General features: G+C 39.6%; 1 protein-coding gene across 1 annotated transcript in view; it reads right to left on the reverse strand.

The window, feature by feature from the left end:
- LOC135324498 (integrin alpha-2-like) overlaps nucleotides 1-21,182 on the reverse strand; it is a 70,735-nt gene that overhangs the window by 47,508 nt on the left and 2,045 nt on the right. Inside the window, exon 2 of the mRNA XM_064501026.1 lies at nucleotides 3,696-3,819. Within this exon, the coding sequence (XP_064357096.1) occupies nucleotides 3,696-3,819 (124 nt within the window). The remainder of the gene's footprint in view (nucleotides 1-3,695; nucleotides 3,820-21,182) is intronic.

Here is a 21,182-nt window from a genome sequence, read left to right on the forward strand (position 1 = left end):
ACTGTGTTTTGATCAGTAATAAGCAGTCCGCAATGATTTTAAAAACTATTTAGCAGTGCAATGACTATGTAATACACCAGTAGTTGTAGTGCTTATTAAGGTGTCTTTACTGACATGACATGAAATAAAACAATAAATATTTAAAGAGAGAAAAAAAATCCATAACAAATTCCAAAACAAAATTCAAAAACTCCATATCCTAAACACAGATATAACCAAAGAGTGGCTGCAACTTGGTACCAAACAATACACTAACAACAGACTAAGATTTTGGTTCTACCGTGGATTGTATCTGCAGACTGTCCTGAAGACACATATATGTAGGTAATCTTCAAAGAAAAAACAATTTAACAGCTATATACAGCTATCTTCCTTATTTGGAGAGAGATAAAAATAAAAGATAAAAAAAAATAAACCCAACCTCTGGAAAACGCTAGTATTGCTGGTTTTGCAAAATATACTATCAGCTGCTGTTTTTGGCATACATATTCAAGACAAACTTGATGGGGTACAATCCACCTTTATAAAATACTACTTTTTAAGAGTAATGTCCATTTGGTTTCAATTTAAAGTTCCAACACAGGCGATCTCATCACAGGGAGAACCGGAGTGTAAACTGAATGATGTTTCTATTGTGTCTAACTACTTGTGTGGTGGTCTGCCTAAATTTTTCTCTTTGATGAGTATGTTTCTTAACATAATAATTCATAATTTTCCTTGACTCCACTGAAGAGCTCCAGTTTTGAAATTCCTACCAGGCACAGTCAGAAGCTTGAGTTTTGCTCGACTTGCAAGTTTGTGCTTATTTGTATTGCATTGTGTGCCACCAATGCCGACGGTGGCAGACCAGTGTCCAATTATCCTGGATCATCTGACTCTACACAGAAAGATCTCCTGTGCTGCTTTGTGTCACAGCTCCCCCAGCACATAGTAGCCCCCCTGCAGTCCCGAACTCCTGGTCTGATAGTCTTCCCTCTCTGCTCTGAACTCATCTCCAAGCAGAAGTTGATAACATACTGCTGCGTGCACAGTCCCAATTCTGCAAAAATTCTCCTGTCTTTATCATTTTTCTATCAACCCTTTTTGCCTCGGACAGATGCCTCCCATAAATACAGTCAAATAACATAATATAACTAGATCTGTTATTTTCTGTCCTTTCTGCTCTTTGAGAGACTACGGATGGATTTTTAAAGCTCCTCTTAATACGACACCATGTGATTTTATTAACAGAAGCAAGGTCAAGGAAATGTGCAGTCCACTTCAAATAAGAAGTGATGAAATTCGTAGATCTTGGATTCTGGATAATCTCTCCCTTGAAGATAGCTGTCACCCCAGCAGTGTTTGATGTGGTGAGCAGCTCCGCTGTCCTGAACAGAGTTTTCAAGTGCATCACACGCTTGCTGCACAATGACGGTCTCTTCATAAAAGGATACAGTAATAAATGTTCCCTTTTGACAGAAAACAGTGTCACAGCCTTATGCAAGGCCTCAGTCTATTTATCTTGCTCGTAGCTTAGCCATGTCAACAAGCGCTCCACATATGGACTGCAGGCTGTGCATCACTTACAGTAAAAAGCAATCCTATTGCACAGTTTGAGTGGGGTTTTTTTTGTTTTTAATAAAACACACAAGAAAGAGTGTTGTTCTAAGAGAAAGAAGTCAGCCTTGCAATGAAGAGAACAAGAGAGTAAACTATGCTTGTCTAATGATTTTTTGTGAGAAAGATTGAAAAGAGCTTTCCTTCACTGAAGAATCCGTAACAATTCACAGTTACTAGAACCAGAGCTGATAGAATTCCGCTGACTTTTGAAACTATGGTCAGGCACACTGAAAAGACGGAACCGATGAAGAACTATCTATCTACAGAAAAGACTCTCAGATTCATAATATTCAGATACCTGGGAGAAAAGACAGAGAAGTTAACTCAAAGTTGCTTGCTTTCTCTAATTCCAGCATATATTACGAAAACGCCTTCATTACCAGTTTCTTGAAAATCAGAAGTATGCAACAGGGAAATATAAAACAAAAATAGGCTGGGTAAGTTGAGCCTAGTGCTCCCGTTGTAAGCTTACAGAAAAACTTACAAGAAGAATAGAACACAGGACATAATTTCCCCCAAATACCAGGTATGAGCTGAAGCATTCAATTCACTTGAGGCAAACATTCTCGTTCTCCTTCAATAGCTCTACACAGAAGTCACACACACACACACACACACACACACAAAACAAAAAAAAAAGAAAACAAAAAAAAAAAAGAGAGAGAGAGAGAGAGAGAGAGAGAGAGGGAGAGAAAGCTCTGAACTATGGGAAACTAAGCACATAATTAAAGTGGGCAGAAACACAGTGAGAAAATGCCATGCAGCAGGCAAGGAGAAGGGGAACTGGCTACCCAGGGAGAGGATACCTCAAACTTTTAGTTCAGAGGATACAGCTGTGCCCTCCTCTTACTTTACCTCCTGGTTACTGCCCATGTAAACAGGGTAATGCCAGAGAAGCAGTGGGATCTAGGTAGTCTTCCATGTATGCATATGCGACAAATTGCAACCACAAAGTATGTCTCTGTGCAGGGCTGTGCATAAATATCTCAGCTAGCTCTGTATTTTCATATTAACTTTTTCAAATTTTAAACTATTAAAGACATTTTCATATGCATTTCCATGGACTTCAGATTTTAGTATCTTACTTTTTACTCAGAAAAGTTCAGCTACTTACTACCTGTCCATCATCAGTTAAACAAACATGCCAATCTGTGGCTGTCCTGGTTCTGACATTGTTTCAATCTATGGAAAATGGTGCATCTAAAATGCTGTTTCAGCTTATGATATTCTGTATAGCTTTCCACTGTACACTTAAAACCAAATATATATGAATAACTACTTAACGTAGTTGAGTACTGATGAAGTATTTATAGATGTGCAGTCCCTGCCATGACAGGCACCTTAAGCTCTGTGGCTGCTGGGACCCAAAATGAGAAAACAACATGTTTTCCACTAAATGGACTTACACTAGATTAATACTTTTAAAGTTTTTGACAACCAACCTTACTAGAGAAAATATTTTACTAATTACTCATCAAGACTAATGTTGTGACAACAGTGGATTTCACATCAAATTTTACGGCTGAAGAAATGCAGCAGAGACAAGGTCCTTGCTCAGATTTTGTTACAATATACACCCAAATACGTTGTCCCTCAAGAAAGGAACAATTAATATTATATCAGAAACAAAGTTATATAGATGTAAGTTCATGTAATTTTAACATTAATAATTAGAACTTCTCAAACCCATTGATTTTTTTTTAACCTCAGCAATGTTAAAATGGAACAATATCCCAAACATATGGAATGTGTAACAGATATGCTATTGATTGAAGAATGGCTGAAATCAGAGCTAAAATTCTACAGGATACTGTGAGTCTTAGAGAACTAGTGTATTGGCAAAAAAGTAAAAGCTTAGCTAGACTATATTCTTTAAAGGTAAAAAAGTCATCTAAATGTTCACACGCATACATCTTTAGAATATTTTCACTTTGTTTTAATAAAGTCTGTATTTACTAATAAAAAGATAACTTTAATATATATATGAATTAACAGGAACTCATTTAAATGAAATTTATAATTACAAACATAAAAACAAGTTGCAACATTTTACCTTAATCTAATTGGACATATAAAAATGTATTCAAACTGCTTACCATTTGCCTTGTTCATTTAAAAACTGTTGTACTGCATATCCAAACTGCTCTCTTGACGGACCAGAAAATATTTTTGCTCCAGAAAGCCCAACATTGTAGGCTTCACAACAATTATGAAGAATGCCTGTTAACAGAAACATTAATATCACCATAGGAGCAATTAAAGAAGAATTTTGATCCCAGTGAAAAAGGCTTTTCATCTGTGCCAGCTCCCCCATAGAAGAAAATAAAATGTAGTCTTTGACATGTGCAATAAAAAGCAGCCCTTCTCCTACCTATACACAACAGTATTCATCTACCAATATGCAATGCCTGTCTAGCACACTTCGTAGGTGTTTTGCAGGCACAGATTAATGACTCATTCACTAGTTGGCTTAACAAATGCTGCAGCATTACTAATGTGAGTGTTTTAGTTGAAGAGAGACAAGAAATATGACTCAGAGGTCTTTTATCTTCTTCTGCCTTAAGATAGGCTTAAGGCTGAGCAAGCACATCAATGGCCTACTCAAGTACATTAAAATGAAAATCCACAGACAGTAACTGTTAATAATGTTTGTATTCTACTGTCTATCTGCAGATTATAGTCTGAATTTTATTCCTGTATTTCAAACAATCTACTGCATTAGAAAATCTACATTTTTGAGTCATTTCAATATTACACTGTGTTTGTTTTCTGTCCAAACAGTCGCAAACAGTTGTCCAAACAGGAAAACTTAGAAAAATAAACACGAAAGACTTATTGCTGTATTAATAAATTATGACACTTAATCTTGAAACTGCACTTTGCTAGCATCAGGGTATTAATTGCTTTTCCTTGGGCACTCCCATGCCTAGGAATAAGGGTACTTCGCTCCAGTTCACTCCGTTCCACTTTCAGGGAACCAGCAGGGCTCTGGATAAGGTTCTGAATGTCCCAAGTTTGCAAGGTGTGGGGGTCCAGCTACTCATTCATAAAGGACCTGATTTCTTTATAAACAAAAGTTATACAAGGACATCAAGGAGAGTGTCTATCATAGAAGCTGTAGGAAAAGGGCCTGAGACTCCTAATACCTGTGAACAGGTAATTTCTTCTGCCCCTGCTCGAGGTGGAAGAACTGAGACTATGGTAGGATCCCTGGAATAAGCTACAGATCAGTTGCAGATACTTCAGGGATTATGACAGTCCTACAAAAAAAGACAATTACGGAAGAAATCATGACCTATCATTCTACTGTGCAGTCACTGCCTTAGGTTTCCTGGTGAGATGAGTTCGCAGAGTTGCTCACTGGTTAAACAATGTCCCTCACATTTTCCCTCCCTTCCTGTGTGCCCTGACAGAATGAGTTTCATCTGTTCTCCAGGTGAAATATATCTCAGTTATTTTATAAGAGTTATTGCATAGTAAAGTGGTGATCTTTATGACTACTCCATATAAGAGGAGGGATCCTTTAAAGAGATGTGCTGATCTTTGGCATCTTAAAAATTTTAGTTTAAGTTCAAAGCATTTTGATAACATCAAATAACATCATAATGATAACATGCTATAGTCACAATTGCATGTTACCAAGCAAAGTTCACTACATTTAAAAAATATCAATGAATTTTGTATCTTAGCCCATGCAATAGTAAATACAAATGTCACTAGCAGGAGATTAAATACAACTCACATACATAGTTTCTACTTTCTGACCATGAACTCCAAACAGGAAATCATATATTAGTCATTTCAAACAACCACTGTCTACAGCTGGCTTCTGGAAAGCAAGTAATCACCCTTTGCTAAAACTATAGTTCCTTGAGAAACACCATTAGAGATAAAAATTTTTCCCTGGTCATGTTATTCAAGACTGGAGAAGACAGCATGTACAGCCACATCAATCAGTGTATTTTGCAATACTTTTGACACTAATCACAACCACATAAATTCATAGTTCAAGTCTGGGTTTTTGGCAAGAAGAGGTTGGATAGACATTAACTATAGAAAAATTAGAATACTGTAGAAACTTTGCCAGCAATTCTTCAGTGATTAATATACTTGCTATGCCACTTCCTAAGTTTATTTTTGTGCCTTACTGTTTTTAAAACGTATTATCCTCAGTCAGAAATCAAGTGTAATTTAGCAGCGCCTCATTCTTAGAGGCCACAGGAGACTACTACAGGAGTAAGAAACTGTTCCAATGGGCAAGTGATTTCATATTTCTCTGTTCTTGGCTCTTCACGCTTTCCTCTGCCACATCCACTGTTAGCCACCAATCCTCTCAATAAACTGAGTAAAGAGGGCTACTGTCCTGCTTTAACGCTCCTGTGTTTCAAAGTATGTGTTATGTCCACTCTGCTAGCCAAACTGTAACTTTGCTAAATGTACTCTGCCTAAGCACTTTGGCCAACTGAGGTGCAGCTGCAGCGGAGATCTTTCCTTTCTTGTCCGAGGCCTCAGTCTCCCTAAATGCTAGAGCCAGGTCAGAAATTTCCAGACCTGGATAAAACTATAGAGACCAGATATCACAACTGCCAGCCCAGGTGAAAACCCCCACGCTGGGTCAGATTCACATAGAAGACGGCGACCAGTCAGCCCAGGCTCGATGAGACACACGCCAGCTTATACCCTGCCGGGCCACGGCTCCGCGTGCCCTCCCGCAGGCTCTTGCGGCACCCCTCCTCGCGCCCTCCCCATTCCTCCGGCGGTCACCATGCCTAGAGGTGCTGCCCACCATGTAAAGCCCCTGGCACAAAGATTGTCCCTTTTCTTCTGATGCGTGATGGCATGGGATTTCTGGCACCTCACTCGCCAGCAGACGGCATGGACTCTGCAGCAGCCACGGCCTCTCTGCCCTCTGTCTCACAGTGGGATTCGGGCCTCGCTGCCGAATTCGGTGGGTCTCCAAGAGACCACTCCTACGTTCCCGCCGAATCTAAGGAATAAAGACAGCACCTTGCCAGAAGAAGCCCTGGGGACACTCCAGTCCCCTGGGGTTCCTCTGGCACTCGGGATGAAGGGGAGTATTTGCTTAGCGAAGCAATCCTGTCCCCCCGCACGTGTCCGGCAGTCAGTACGCGCACACATCCATCCTGGGCAGGCGGCCAGGGCCCGCGTGTCCTGCCAGCAGGGCTGGGCAGCTCAGCACACAGGCTCACACCTCCCACTCCCTTCTCCCCCACCAAACACACCATTTCACAGGTTCTTCCCATTTTCCGGGCTGCAGCTGAGGCCGCACATTCAAGCACCAGCTCTGAAACAACACGGGCTCCTCCACCCACCCTGATGTTGTCGAGGAGCCGCAAGGGTCTCAGGGACGGGGAGCTAGGGGCAGAGCTCAGGCAGGGACCAACGGCCCGGGCTGGGCTGAAATGGGGGCCGGGGGAGGCCCTGGGGGTGCCCGCAGGGCCCGGACAGACGCAGGTGGTGGCCAGACCGGCACCCCCGCAGCTATCACACTTGGCACGCTGCAAAGCGGCCGCACCGCTCCTAACGCTTCCTCCGCTAGAACTGTTTGTAAACACGTTGCCTTGCCTGACAGGGCGCCAGCCGGCTAAACTTCCTTCTTTTTGCTGGCAGGGTTAGCTCTATTCGCACCCATTTAAAATACAACCACTTCTTACACTCATTAACTCTCATTTATTGTTATTACTTTTTATTGTTTATTTTCATTAGCTTTTAATGTTTGCACTGTATCACTATGGCTTGATTTTGTTCTTTTTAACCCTTTTTACAGCTTCAATATCAGAGTATTGCTCTTCAGGGGTAAAAAGTTTTACATGGAACAATGAGGAAAAGAAAAATCAGCTCATTGTTCACTTCTCAAAATTGCCCCAGTCATCCTTTCTTTCTGGCCAGGCAGCTGGTCAAGAATAACAAAAAGAAAAAGGACAAAAACAAAAAAGCAACCAGAAAGCCTACCTCTGAAAATACACAGTCATCTTAAATAATCCTATGGATCCGCTTCGCCTCTCACTCATGACTACTTTGCAAAATCGAAGTAGAAAAACTGGTGACCACACTCTGACTCACCACAAACATTATCAAGCAAACCATAGTGTCAACATATTTGAATCACAGTCATTTTAAATTCTACATTCTGATAACTGTTAGCAGGTTTTTGATTTTGCATCTACTCCACACAAATATTTGTTGCTTTGGGCTTGGTGAGGTCCAGGAAGAAAATTACACTAGGCATTTTTCCTGCCTTTTTCCTCCATCTTATACAATGCTTACACTATAAGTAGATCTTTTTTTCTGCTTTGTGCATCTATCTAAATACAGTATTCAGAACCAGAAATCCAAGCATTTGTAGCCAAAAAAAGAGAAAATGCTAAGTTTTCTCCAAAACTATTTTAAGCCTATGCCAGAATAAGAGGCTCTCTTATGCATTAAAAGGGTGACAATCCTTGAAGCATCTAAGTTCAAAATACTGTATATTCCAGGCTGGAAAGATTCAGTAGCTGTTGCTGCCTTCAGGCAATGAACTTGCATAAATTAAGATTCTCAAAATACAAAAAGCTAATGCTCTGGGTTTTAATAGCTTTCGGTGACAGCATTCTAGTTTGGGACCTAACGATCATGACGAGAGATTAAGACAAGTAAAAATCCACTTCCTAACTTCTGTCTCTAAATGCCGCTTAAGTCAGTCAAAGAAACAGACTGCATGGAACAAAGGAAGCAAGATACAAGCTTTAAACTTCTGAAGGCTCCTCTGAAGACTTCAAAAGCTGCTGTTTCTCTCCACTGACTAAACAGAGAACTTGGACATTTTGGTTTAAAGAGGACTGCTTCATTGAGCAGTCTCGTTCCCAGCCTAACACTTCAGACAAAGAGTTAGAAAACATATCCTTAATGTGACAAATGAAATCTGTAAGCTTTCAAGTAAAGCTCCAGTACCTCTTTGCACTGTATTTTTTCCTGGCATTGCCCATACTTTAGCAACCGCATTCCAATATATACTATGGGAGCTGGGATGCAAGCGTACTTCTGCTTTTATAAGTCTGCATCACCATTTTCTTGCTGCTAGTAGAGCAAAAATTAATACATGTTCTGACCATGCACCTTTAAGTCTGAACATGTGGGAATTCCTCTGCAACTATAAATGACATGTCTAATGATGGCTATAATGACTTCTGTTTGCTGCTGTTAAAGTACAAGCTGAAGCAAGCTTTTTTTGAAGTAATAGCTCATATAAGGTACATCCAGTTTACAATTCTTTGTATTTTGTATGAAAAATTAAATAAAGCTCACAACTTTAAGTGAGCAAGTGAAAAATATCCATTGGGTAATCCATCATTTAATGTCATGATTATAATAATTGGGTAGTTGTAAACCCTTATTCAGTTAGTCAGTATAACATAAAAGCGTTTTTTTAATAGGATGAGAAGCTACAAAGTGAAGTAAGATTTTGGTGTGTGCCTGCTTGTTTGATTTATGATGTAAGCTTATAAACTCATAATAAAATGTACTAAAAAGATTATTAGTCTGTGTCTTGTATCATAGTAAGTGTCATAACAAATGTGTCATTTTGTTTTCTGTCTAAATTTTAAAACCAAATTTTTAGTCCTTTTATATTCCACTGAAAAGGTGACGCTCCCATTTAAGATGGTGGAGATATCTGACAGAATCATACAACCACACAGACTCAATTATACCAAATCTCTGCTTTGATTAAAATAGCTAGTTAAACAGAGGCATTTACTGCTATCATTAGCTACAGTTTGCATTAGAAGGGTCTAATGAACAGTATAAAGACATAAAAAGACACAGTGGAATTTGACCAGTGAATCTGTAAAGACCCATTTTATGCTACACATTGGTTGTAAACTTATTTACTATTAATCTTGCTAGTAGCAACTTTATGATGAAGGGAAACACCACCTTTATTTCCTCAATAGCATGGCATTCTCTTTATCAAACACCTATTAGGTACGTAACCAAAACTGAGAAAGTTCATTATATAATCGAGCTAAAGCTACCATTTCTTTTTCAAATTGAGCATTCACTCTACTAATGAACCCAGGAAAGGAAACAGAAACAGCCCACTGTGCAAAGCTGCATTCTGCTTTACAACACGAACACAGCTACAAATACTGTCCATTGTGCTGCAGCCCAGCTTCAGATCGCCTTCCAAAAAGGGAAGCAGACGCTGACAAACACAAAACCAACATCAACAACCCTACTTCAGCCCGGTTTTTCATTACACATTGAGGATTTTCAATAGCAAAAATAAGGTGCTAGCATGAATTCCCTGTATGTTATATGAGGTATACAAAACAGTTATATCTCACTTTGGAAAACAGGAAAAAGAAAAGGGAAAGTAAGGGACTGGGAATGGAGGGGGGGGTAAACAAGCAGTCACTAAAGAAGAGAAATGCCATAACCTATCATTATGATAAAGATATGATGTTATTACACACATTCTTGGATTTTTTTTGAGACCATGAATTGTTTTGGAAAAAAGAAAATACCAAGAAAATCCTCTCTGGATTATTGTCTGCTTCCTGAAGCAGTTGCATAGATTGGCAGCTAGTAAGAGGTGTATAGCCTACTTTTCCTTAATTGCTCAGTCTAGCATTTTTTTTAGAAAATATTTAGTATTTCCAGAAGGTGGCCTTAACTTGCCTTTTATGTTCATCTCTTCCAAGACAGTCACTACAATGTAAAACAAGTTCCACAAAGAAAATATTCACTCTTCGTCTCAAGGATCACTTCCTCCAAGTAACACTTAATAAAAGGGCCTTGAAACCCTTTATTCGCTGCTGGGGCAGACAAAAGCAAACTGGGCAGGGGGGGAGAGAACTAAAAACTCTTGGTTCCCTCTGGTTTTGTCTCCCAGCGGACTGTGCACTCCAGCTGAAGCTATCCCCATGTTTGTGGCCTTTATAAGGGCTCTCTCTCGGGTGGTTTTTCTGGCATTTTGTATTATCGCCTCGGATCTTTTCATTTGTCAGGGAACTTGTAAAGGCAGTTTTGTCTCACTCCAATACCCAATTGGCTATTATTTTCATCCCTCTGCAAAAATTAGATGAATTTGGACAATGAGTTCAAAATTTAGCAAGGGAGTAGGGGCACCTACAAATACTCCCCACACTATAACCACCTACTGTCCTTGAAAATCTAGGTATTAAAAAAAAAAAAAAATGGAATGAAGACAGAAAGGGAAAGCATGAAAGTTATAAAAGAGAGCAGTCAAGTAGTACTTGTTTCATATTAAATATATTTAGTGCTATTTTATTGCAATCTATAAAATGGCAAATTTTGCTGTAGGAATAAAGTTACTCTCTTATTATTCACAGGCTATGTTGTCAGTCTAATAATTCAACTGGAATTAGTCAACTGTTCTTACAGAATGAACACTGTAATTTGACCACCTTTCGTAATACGTTATGTCTTTAAAGTTTTATTGACATTACTGTGATTACATAAAGGACAAAACAACCAGCATGCACTGCAGCACAGATACTCATTTCCGCTTCCAGAAGCAATCAAACAATTCACACTGCAGTGAGCTTGTTCAGGGAGTAAATCCGCCCCCAAAAGAACAAGAATGTAGTGCATGCAGCAAAGACATCAAATAAAGTTCATTTCATGTAATGAATGAACAAGTAATTTTATGTTGGTTGCATAGTTTTGGGGGCTTTCCTATAAATCAATAGGAAATATACTTTTGCTATATCTTTAGCATACTAGGACAGAGCTACAGGGAATCCAAGCTACCTTCTGCAGAATGAAGGACTACTTGTAGTTGAGACTGGAAAGGCATACTAACCTTAACCTGCTACGGTTAGGATAAGTGAAAAAACAAAGGCACTTTCTCATAATTTTTTCCTGTATATTTACTTCTCTATTGTTTGTAAATTTTCCTCCAATATGAAAAACTCCATCAGTCTATACCCATAAGGACAGTTAAAAGTGTCCAGCACATGCAGAGAAACATGACTTTTATAATCACAGTTAATCTGTTTTTATTTTAAATTGAATGGATTTCTTACTGAGAGTGCCCCTCCAAATAAAAACAATGCAGACCTCTGACAGGAAATCAAGAAGAGAAAAGAATGTGATTGGCAAGAGACTAGATTTTTTGTGCTAAAAGTCAGAGTATCCTATGATCCTCACTTCGATTACTCTGTTGATACTTCATGACGTTCACAGAAGTCTTAGAAGAGGAGTCCCGATTGTTTTACTGTCTCCTCTATTTGGTGTACTTTCTTTTATCTTGAGACCCAAGTTTTCTTCACATCAGCTAAATTATCTGAAGCTATTTAATAATTAGTAGAGATAAGGTTTAGCAAAGAAATGAATAAGAAGACAAATGACCAAAAAAAACCCAACCCATTAACAATGCCTCATTTAGTAAGAAATCATCCCTTCCCCTCCCTTCCTCTTCCCCCTCCTCTCCCTCCCTCTGAAAAGTTTTCTTGGCTCCACTGTCTAACTGCGTATTCCTGGAAGTAGGTCAACTTGGAGTTTGGGAGCTTCAGAGTGTGTAAAAGTCTGAGTCACTGCCTTTGACTTACAACTGTTTATGACATGAGAAGCAGCACTGAAGAGTTACCGATGATCTGTTATAAAAGCAAACAACACAACATACAAATTGTGAATGAAAAGTTGAGGAGACTGGGATAACACTACTAGATGCTATGCGTTTTACTGTTCTGTCACTACTGCAGCTTAAGAGATTATTTAAATTTACCCACAACTGCATTAGTTACTCAGGAAGAGTTATCTTTCACTTGATAACTCTATATTTGTGCCCCACGTTGCTCTCCTCTGTTCCCAGGACAGATGAATAACCTGCCCTTTATCTGGAATTGAGAAATCTCAACAATATACTGTATGTGCAAGGGCGGATTCCCAAGGCATGTTTAAGAGAAGTTCCTGCAGGACTGACAACTTCCTGTGCTTTTTTAATAAAGACAGCAAGTATTCAAACTTACTCAATTTTATTATCCTGGCATGTTTCCATCATTAAGTTCAGTGGGGATAAATTTCTTTTACAGAAAACTCACACATATTGCGTCCTATTAAACTGACTTGAAAGTTTTTCTCTTCCTTCTTCATCTTGGTAAAACAGGAGTGTTTCAGCTTAGTCCTTAGACTACCACAGTTTATCCTCAACAATACCACAAAGAGGTTAAAAGTACACAAGTCTAACAAGCTCTACAGACATAAATACTACATATGTATTTAGATTACTGGCTTCACAAGTAATGATAAAAAAAAAAAAAAACCAACCCTCCATGTGCTTCCCTATGATAAAAACTGACTTCTCATGTGGCATTTCACTCTAGCAAATTCTTTTCCCTCATGTTCACATTATCAGTTATTGACTATTTTTTTAAACCAGTGATATTTCCAAATATAGGCAGAGAAGCATGAGTTGTATTAAGACTGAAAGAGAAGACATGTATGTCATTACACAGAAGCCCATGAGACTTACCTCTCCATACCTTGTAAACTGCATTTGGTCTTAGCTGCTATGAAAGCACGTTTGTACACAGATGTCAAGAAGATGGGAAAGCCACCAAAGCTCTCTGTATTCCCAGGCCATTTCATCCTCTAGGCTATATGAAAATTTCAGCATACTCAAATATCACCATTAAATGTGACCTAGAAAGGCTATATTTGGAAAAGGCTGAGGGATTCGCCTCAAGATGACTCCGCCGTTTGGGGCTGTAGCCCACAGCACAGGGAATGAAGAGGCTCCAAAGCGACTCTGCCATCAGCACAGAGGCAGCGTTGCGACCCTGCTCCTTCCTAACGGCTTCTGCAGAACCAGCCTGGAGCTCTGCTCTCTGGGCTGCCCACAGCCAGCCCGCCAAACAGGAATAGTATTAGCTGTAACAAGGTTGTTACATTAGCTTCCTGCAACAAGAAAACCTCCCAAGTACGACAGGATATATAATACAATAGTTGGAAGAGCTATAATTATCAGAACTTTTGTTTTCCTATCTCAGACTTAAGGACTATTTCTCTCTAGTGATTGGAAAGGGAGCTCATGGTCTGGAAACCTGAACAGTAGGTGGTCTGAATCACCTACCTGCAATTCCTCCTTAATATGCATTGAGATTAGCGACTCTGGCACCAGGTAGGGCTTAGGCAGAAGGTGAGCTCCTTAAAAACTGATAAAGGATCCAGGAAGCCCAGACTTTGCTGGCTGCCTAACCCCAAATTAACTTAAATTTACTTGTCACCTATGTTTTATAGCATGTATCATCAAAATTTAGAATATAATACCAGTGTAGAAGCGTCTCTAAGAGCAAGGTATCCCTTTCCTGAGACCCACTGTGGTATCAGGGCCAGAGGTGACGGCTGCTTCCTGGAGTGGATAATTTCTGTTGTAAATAATCATATAATTTAATCATAATTAATTCCTTTTTATGCATTACCTGTTTGTCAAATGTAAAATGCAAAAGCAGTCCAAAAGGGCAAACTCCTCCCAGCTACCTGCCCCCAACATTATTCCACAGGTGAGATCTGCCTTTGCTTGTCCTTCTGGATACATGAATATACATTCTGGTATGAGCAGAGACCTGATTCCAAGAGCAGAGGTGGAGAGAGCTTCTCTTTGACTGCTTTATTACCTGGTAGCAAAGATGCTTCTCGAAAAGTGAGGGGTGAATTGCCACCATCCCTTCTCAGGCAGCTGCTTCCCGAGGCAGAGTTCAGGTAGATGGACTCCAGGAAGGACCCCCCACCCTGGCCCTTAGAGGACAGAGGCATCTAATGCAGGGGCCTTCAAACAGCCCCATCTACCTACCGGCTAACTGCAGGAGCCTTCCTGCTCTGCAAGTAAACTCTTTTTTGAGCACTTTAAAAGTGCCTAAATGTCTCTCACGAGTCCAAACTACCTAACTCTGCCATCCTGAACCACCCCAGCTGGGGGCAGGGAGACTCAGTTTTGGATGCTGTGGGATGGCAGCAGCCACTCTCCTGGCCTTGAACACGTACACAAGACTGGTGTATCCAGATGCCCGTGGTCAGGTGGGTGACATGCTATCTCTAGTTAGAGTTCAGAAAGAAGTTATCTTTTCTGTAAAAAATGCAGCCATTGTACATTTTGGGGACAGAGAGAAAGGACCATGTACATTTAAGAAGTGTCTTTTGGAGATAATACCTGCTTCCACAAAAAACAGAACAGTTGCTTTTTGTCTTCAGAGAAGCAAAGTCCATTGTAATTGTAATCAACCTCTGAGAAAGACAACTCCGGAGTCTCTCAAAATATTTTCTTTACTGTATTTATTCAATATGATGAACTGGCTTTGGGCAGTTTGGAAAAGAAAACAAAAAACCCCCCCAAAAACGGAGATAGCAGAGACAGTGAAATGAAAAGATATTTGGCCAGAGTCAAACGAATAACGATTATTAGCAAAGCTACTAAAGGACTACTATCCAAGCAATGCTGCTGGATTTTTTCTCTGTTTATTGTTTTGCCCATCTTAAGGTTTTTTTTTTTTTTTTCCCCAGTCATTTCTGCTATTCTAAATTTTACCTATTTCAGGCTTATCTAAATGGGAACTCTATTTGGTGGGCATACTTTGACAAAGTGTCAGACCAGTTGCTAAAATTATTTTTTCACTTATGAAAGGTTAGCTGAATTCTCATTTGAGAAATATCAGCTACATCTGAGTTTAATATCTAAAAAAAATCAGTTCTACATGTACCTGAAGTATGGCACACATTGATAACTCAATTTTATACCACGCAGAAGGAGTTCTGGATTAAATTGTGCTCTTGTTGATTATTAGAACATTACTCATACTACCTTATTATAGTTTTCAGTTAAGAAAGTAGTTTTTCATTTCACTGTTCACTTATTCTACTTCTTAAAATGTTCTGCCTTTCTTCTTTGAACAATTGCTGTTCTCATCTTGAAACAGAAAATGCAAATATTGATATATGCACAGAAACCTTTTCCAGTGTTCTTGAATCTTATGCATTCTTTATTGCAATGCTATTCTGCAGCCTTCTAGCATACATCAGTTGATCAGGGACAACACACCATGCTTGCTTCAGCTTCCAACAGATCTGTACCAAGTGGATTTTTTCTTTATTTTACCTACCTTACTGTAGCACATTAGTATTAAAAAACACTGACCACTGTTTCAGGACCTAGTTGCCTTGATTCAGGCAATCACTTGGTCATTTACCTGGTTTTAAGCATGGGGATAACCTCACTAAGTGAAAGAGACCAGCTCAGAGTAAATTTACACTTAAAGTTAAGTCATTTACTGATCTGCTCTTTTAGCAGATTATGTAACTAAGTAGGATTTCTTACTCAATGCACTTTCGTAACCCAAGGAAAACATAAACCACCTAAGGCCTAACAGAACAGTCAGAAGAACAGTGAGATCATGAGACGTGACCACCGCATAGTGTGGGTAAGGTACGTAGCCCATTAGCTAATTCGGCTAGCGTACCTGTGAGCAGCTGCCTTACTCTAGGTAGTGCAGAGCATGGCACAAGCACGCCCCATGAAAGTGCTTGGCTCACAATCTGTCGTAACTGTGCCCAGCACAGTGTTAGGCTCACATGAGCTAAATGCTGGTTCACTATTCCTCATTCAAATAAAAAGTCTGATATCGCAGTCAGACGAGATGGTTCTTAACTGGTTATTCAAGACACTCAGGTAGCCTGGTCATTTGCAGTCTTACCTCTATTGACTTAATACAGTTTTGTATCACAGTTTTAACACAGCATCAACTGTCGCTGGCTTTCTTGCACATGGGTCGCATGCAGACCCATATGTGACAGATATATAGATAAATGAATGAACAAAGGTAAAAACCTAGTTCAACCTTTCCACCTCCACCCCAGAGAAAATGAACTCTTAAATAAATATGAAAGCCACCCTCAGATTACAGATTTCCTTAAGCAATTTTCCCATTTAAGAACGGTCCCTTTACTGTGTAATACGCTCCCATCCAGAAGCCTGTCGTTCACAATAGTTCTTCAGGACAGTTCCTTATCATCTCTTCTTTAGAAATAACCAACTATATTAGCAAAGGAGATTTACGTGATTAAAAAAATATCCTGTATGAAATACAGGAAGAACGATAAACTTCGAAGCAGCATTAAAAGGACAAAACAAATCGGGAATAAGGCAAGAGAGTTCCACCATGGCTGTGCATAACTACCAAGCCATTCACTCCGTCTACCAGTAATTTGAAAGGGACAAAAGGATCCGTGACATTCATCATGTGCGACATTCAAACATGCAGATGCCGTTTGGTTATATGCAAAATGTATTTGCTCTTACAGCATTCAGTGTGTCTACGTTTATCTTATTTCTTTGACTGCATAGTTCCTTTTCTAAGCCCTAAATAATGTGCAAGTCCTATTAGATTTTTAAAGAATAGGCATCTCCAGGAGAAAATAAAGCTAACTTAGTCCCTGAACAGCATTTTAGGATCCCAAGAAGACTAATTCTTATTCAAAGCAACAATTACTAGCACTCAGAATATCATATTTATTTGATAACTCAGAACTACCAGCCTGTTTTGGAGGTGATGATAATGCTCACACAGCTTATATTGAGTTCACTGGAAACTTTAATTATTCTTCACCTCCCAAAAAAATGAGTGCAGCATGAACAGGAAGAATGTTATCGCCTACTGCTTTGTAGGAATGTGTACTCGTATGCAGTTAATATAGACAGAAGGTACCATTAATCCAGTCTAATTCACATTAACTTATTTTTATTACTGTTTCATTAGCGCCAGGAATAAGGGGTATGTTCATCAACTACTTTGTACTGCTATGTGTGAGTCTTTCACTTTAAGGCTTATAAATAAAAATCCTTCTCTGTTACCATCTTTAACAGAAATGAAAACTAATGCTGAGCAGTTCTCTGATGTCCTTGACTAATTTGAATGGGAACAGTACAACCAATTTATTTACACAAAAAAAATAAGCTTATCAACTTGTTTTCTCTCACTTTACAGGGTCTGAAATCCTAACATAGCTCTGTATCACAGGACCTGAGATCACTTTGTGAAAAAGAAGTCCTAAACATTAAAACCTACCAATGGAAATGTCCTAAAACAAGCCGATAACATGTGTTGGTATGCAAGTGCATGGCTACGCCGAGGAGAAGCCAGCCTGTGTCCTGTCTGCATTTCGCCCCGGTAACCATGGCAATGGGAAAGGGCCTGCACAAAGCCTGACAAAGGAAACCTTCAAATGAAAATAACGACGGTGGTTAGAGAAGCTCAACATGTCTGCTGGTGGAAATGGCTTGCTTTACTCATCTCAAAACCTATCAATCCCCTTCTACCTGTATTAGCCCTAAAGGAAAGTATTTTATTCACGTTTAGCTGTTTGGACATTTGTCCATTACATTGGCAGTTCCAGTTCTTAGCCTTCAAGAAAAAATATCATATGAAATCTATGCAAAAGCTATTTTCATTCATTCAAAATTAACAACAGTGAAAAAGACCACAATGAATAACACATATAGTGGCTAAGAAAACTGTAAAAACAAGCACTATCAGTCCTCTGACTTAACTTCCTAAATGAAAAATCTGTAATTGAATGAAAAAAGTAAAGAACAACTCAAAAATTGTTTCAGAGCCAGGCAGCACATGAACATGGTTAAAACTTGTTGGTAACGCCTCATGTTTACTTTGCTCAAATTATGCACAAATAAATATTAACTGTTAATGTATTTAGGAGTGTGAAGGTAATACCCTGTACACTTTTTAAAATAAACATCATTTGTACAAAATACAAGTCCAGCAACACAGTATGAAAGAACCCTTACTTCAGCGTGCCATGCTGTGAAAGGCAAAACTCCAAGAATAATATATAATAACGCTCTTGCTACCTGACAAACTCTCTTTAAGTAGGAAAAACCAGAGATAGTTTTGATTTCAGAAAAATCCACATTTGGGTCCTGAATTCAATCTTCAGATGTTAGAATGCAAACAGGATTTTCTTAAAGTTGCTCACAAGCATCATGATAATGAAGTGACAAAGTAACTAAAGATCATAAAAAAGGGAGAAAGACAAAAGATAAGCTAGCTTGTACAGCTTTAAGTCGGCATGTGCGTGCGTGAAAATCACATACTGCATTTTTACCTGGACTTTCGGCTTCATTTATTGTACAAAGTGGATAATTTTCACTTGCTATTCAGTTATCAGTTTTCTCTCTGTTGCCCAGTACATTGCCTTGTACTTTCAAGATACACCGTTCTAATTTACTGGATTAGTAGCTTCCTTGTTGATACATCTCTATGTATTCCGGCCACATCTCTAAATATTTTGGCATCTATTTGCAAATGCAAATGAAATTATTTTTGAGTACTTATAAAACGATGAGAGATTATCCTTAGCCTCATTATAGAAGGGAAATAAAAGATTAAGGTCAAAAGTACTCACCAGTTCTGGATATCTAACTTGATACAGCTAAAACCTTACTTTTTCAGAATGCTTAACATATTCAAAATACAATTTCCTTCGACTTCATTCACAGCTGTGAATGCACAGCAGCTTTGCACGTCAAGATGCAGTTTCACAACCAGCTCAAGCCAGTGGAGGTGCTGGCTACTAGCAAAAGGGACTTTGCCAGCTTCCCTCCCACCTCTGGCCAGTGCTAGCACTTGAATAAATAGTACATGTGAACAGGCTTAGTTTAACCATCCCTAAAACTGACCTGAACCAAAAAAGGGAAAAGGTAACTCCTCAAGCAGATGAGTCCCTGACCTGTTCCCCAGACCAAGCCCCAGTGGCAGCCCAGGAAAACTGGTGGGAACATCCAACCAAGAGTGGGAGAAAGTCCTTGCAGCAGCAGCCCACATTTAGGTCAGCTTAACCAGATCGTGAAAACACAGCTTCAGTTTTGAGAACCCCTGGCTGAGCAAAGAGAAAGAGGAGAACACAAAAGCTCCAACCACATGTCAAAGATTTGATTTAAATGACTCGCCTGAAACGGCACTAGGCTTTTGTGACCAAAAAACAGAGAAAGAATCGGATTCTGCAAGGAAAAAAAAAAAAAATCCTCTCTCTTCAGCCTACCCTTCCTCCTTATTCCTAGAGCGCCTTCTAATTTCAGCAATAAGTGAGTCAGGAGTCTCAGCCGCTTTTCTGATCACCCTTCCTTCCACTGCTACAGGGAACTACCTGTGGCCAAAGCAGCGTGTGATGCACTGATGTGCAAAGGAGACAAATCCAGATTGCTAACTTATTTCTGGCACTTCCTAACTTTTGAGTGTTTGTTCTTTTATCACAACTTTCACATATATAGTTCCCTGGGATTTAAACAGAAGCAACCTGAAGAAAAAGACTACTGTACGGCAATATTAGTGGGGTCTTCTCCTGTCTCACTACACAGTCCTACAGCCCATTGCCTACAAGGTCACTGGGATCCTACTGCTTTCCTGGGAGAACAGGATGCTTTTCATCAGCAAGGGTCAGATATTTACTGAATGCCGGAAAAGGGGTTGCACTCAGAAAATTTAGATTCTATCCAAAGTTTCAGAGAAACCTCCTTCACATTTTCATATAGAGCTTCTTCCTCTTCCAGGCTGCCTGGATCCCATGGAGCAGTTATTAGCCATGCCCGCACTGCTAATCCCTGCAAGCCCTCCCTGCCGCTGCCTTCGGGCAGTGTGCACAGCATTTCGCACCCCACTCTTCAGTGTCAGCCCTTGTAAGGGGACTGGCTGCACTGACAGTGACAGCACTAGCTGAAGACTCTTTTGGTCCTCAAGTGGTACACCTGTGGCCAATAAAACAAAATCTAGTTGTGATTTTTCAGTTCTGAGTGCCTAAAATAGTGGAGGGGTGTGCTCGACAGAGTGGGGATTTTAAGGACATGTCAGAGTTATATTGTTCATGTCCTGGGTTGTGGCAGGAAGGTATGTGATAGGCTTGAACATGAAGGCCCGCTGAGCTAATATAGATACTAATACACTAAATTTGGTTCCCTCCATCATGCCCAGCCCTCCAGCACTGTCTCTTGAGAACAGACTCTGAAGGATATTACTCTCAGGAAGGCACTGGGTTCTGTCTCAGAGGGAAAAAGCTGGTTGATCCAGAACCCAGGAAACAACTAACAGTATGCAACATGGACTAGCAGAGAGCCAGGATCCAGAAGCTAACTAAAAAGCAGTGCATCTTACCTAACAACATGGATTGGTTGTAAAAATATTAAATAACAAGAGAACACAAGAGGGATGGTTCCTGTATTTACAGGCACAGACCCAGAGTTCACATAGGTATGGCTGCACCCCACTAGAACTCAATTGCACAGAAAGCCCAGCTGAGCTCCACACAAAGTAAGGACCGAATTTACACTAGTAAGCTGATAAAAATCTATTTCTTTCCAGAGGAATGTATTTTTCCAAAGGTTTGTTACTTGGCCAAATTTGGGTAGATTTTCAAGATGATGCAAATATCACCTTCCGGCCAAATTTCAAATATCTATTCTGAAACTTGAGGGCACTAGAGCTTCTCAAAGAAAACATTACAAGAATTGAACCCAGACAATACACTATATTTTGGACCGGCCTCACTCTGAGAAGGAA

Source organism: Dromaius novaehollandiae, chromosome W, assembly GCF_036370855.1.
Source record: "Dromaius novaehollandiae isolate bDroNov1 chromosome W, bDroNov1.hap1, whole genome shotgun sequence".
Taxonomy (NCBI): Eukaryota; Metazoa; Chordata; class Aves; order Casuariiformes; family Dromaiidae; genus Dromaius; species Dromaius novaehollandiae.